Genomic DNA, 2,068 nt, shown 5'->3' on the forward strand with positions numbered 1-2,068 from the left:
ACTTAGTGTAATACATAATGGCACAACGGTAGAGCGTAAGCAGAGCGATGTGCGGTATATGTTGGTGGTGTTTAGCAACTGAGTGTGCGGGTATTTTCTCATTCAGTCACTGAGTTCGACGACGTCACACTGTGGTGGTGGTTGTTTGTGTGTGCGCGCGCACTCTCTGCGATAAGCTCGATCGTTGCGGCGCGCCGTTGCTCACTCGGCTGAGGCTATAAAAGTCAGAGCACGGCGTTGTGCCGTAGCATTCATTGCAATAACGTTGTGCCAAGCAGACACGCGTACAAATTGAAAAGCAAGAAAATTGGAAATTTTGGATTACAAGAACGCGTAGCAAAACAAGCAGAAAAACAACGCAGAAATATTGGATTAAATAGAATAGTAACTTAAAAGTTAAACTCACAAGCAATGGTACTCGAGATGGAGATGTCAAAGACCTATCAATACCGCAAAGTGATGAAACCGATGTTGGAGCGCAAGCGACGCGCGCGCATCAACAAGTGTTTGGATGAGCTGAAGGACATCATGGTCGAGTGCTTGACCCAAGAAGGTGAACACATAACGCGCCTCGAGAAGGCCGATATATTGGAATTAACCGTGGAGCATATGAAGAAATTGCGCGCACAAAAACAATTGCGTTTGGGCAGTGGCGTCAGCGCAGGTGCCGTACAAGATACCAAATTGTCTATAGCGGAAAGCTTCCGCGCCGGCTATGTGCATGCCGCAAATGAGGTATCCAAAACATTAGCCGCACTACCCGGTGTCAATGTGGATTTAGGCACACAACTGATGAGCCAATTGGGACATCGCTTGAACTACTTGCAAGTGGTTGTGCCCAGTGTGCCATTGACTGGTGTGCCAGCAGCTCAACATTTCCTGCCCACACCAGCAGTGGCGCAAGCAACAGCAGTGGCCGCGCAATACTACAGCAGCATGAGTGGCAGTGAGCGCAGCGCTACCAGCAGTCCTGTGGTCATCACACCACCACCATCCGAGTGTGGCAGCAGTGAAAGTGGTAGCTGCAGTCCGGCGCCCAGTGACACATATGGCGCCGTGTGGCGGCCTTGGTGAATATGGTTGGCATAGTAGCAAATGGACACACAGTGATCCCACTCAGGCGATGTGAATCTCTAGTGGGTATTGAATTTAATGTACGCGCCTAGCTTTTTTGCTAGCTGCGCGACAAGGCGCAGTGCGTTAACGCAACGCTAGGCAGGCGGCGCTGCATTGGTTTGCAACTGCATGGATAACGCGCTGTTGCGTATATGCATAGATGTCTACAAGTTAAGTGGGCATACTTGAAGGCAGCTCGGCGTTCTCATTGTCCTTGCGTTGGTGACTGCTCAGCGCGCGTTGACCTGATGCGCATTGGCTTGAAAGCGTAAATTTCTCAAATATGAAGCGCAAGTTAGCGCTAAATTGTACACCTCGCATTTTTATACAATAAATCAATTGTAAACACAGGGAAAACAAGAATTTATGTAGTATTAAGAATTATAAAAAGAAAGAAAGAAAAAATAAATAAATATAAAATACACAAAAAAAAATATGTATTTCTTCATTACTTTTATAATTAAATCAGTTTATCTGCTAGGGCCATATGCCAGTCGCAGCTTACTGTGCGCTTCGTAGGCCTCCGCACGGTATCGCTTTTTGCTAAAGAAGGTCTTGATCTCGTTTATTAATGTCGCGCGCTGACGTATGAAAATACGTCAATGCGCGTCACGCGCCGACCAAACGGACATTTGACTATTTTAAATTCATTGATTGTTTTTGCTTTTGTTTTCATTTGTGGATCATCCCATAGCAAAATATTCCCACACCATAAAAGCTGCTCAACAGCTTCAGTTGAGCTTGACTTGCGGAATTTCACAATCGGCGCAATGTCCGGTCGCACAAAAAAAGCGCCTGGTTTCTAGTTTAACTATCTGCAAAAAAAACTAAGCATGTTGTGTGCATGTGCGCGCTTGAGTCATAGATTGCTAACCCGTGCCAATAGTGTAACTGTTCAAAACAGCAACTGACAAAGTGCGAAATCGCGCGCTACCAACAGCGCGTTTCTATT

At 46.3% G+C, this 2,068-nt stretch overlaps 1 protein-coding gene across 1 annotated transcript; it reads left to right on the forward strand.

Annotated features, from left to right (window-relative positions):
• The first annotated feature begins 230 nt into the window (after positions 1–230).
• On the forward strand, positions 231–1,524 carry LOC126751050 (enhancer of split mbeta protein). Its single transcript, XM_050460972.1, has one exon. It carries the CDS (start codon positions 412–414, stop codon positions 1,072–1,074), a length of 663 nt encoding a protein of 220 aa, XP_050316929.1. The 5' UTR covers positions 231–411; the 3' UTR covers positions 1,075–1,524.
• Positions 1,525–2,068: the final 544 nt, after the last annotated feature.

The sequence above is a fragment of the Bactrocera neohumeralis genome, chromosome 2 (assembly GCF_024586455.1).
Source record: "Bactrocera neohumeralis isolate Rockhampton chromosome 2, APGP_CSIRO_Bneo_wtdbg2-racon-allhic-juicebox.fasta_v2, whole genome shotgun sequence".
NCBI lineage: Eukaryota > Metazoa > Arthropoda > Insecta > Diptera > Tephritidae > Bactrocera > Bactrocera neohumeralis.

Coding starts and splice junctions, on each gene's coding strand:
- LOC126751050 (XM_050460972.1), top strand. CDS start 412: ATGGTACTCGAGATGGAGATGTCAAAGACCTATCAATACCGCAAAGTG.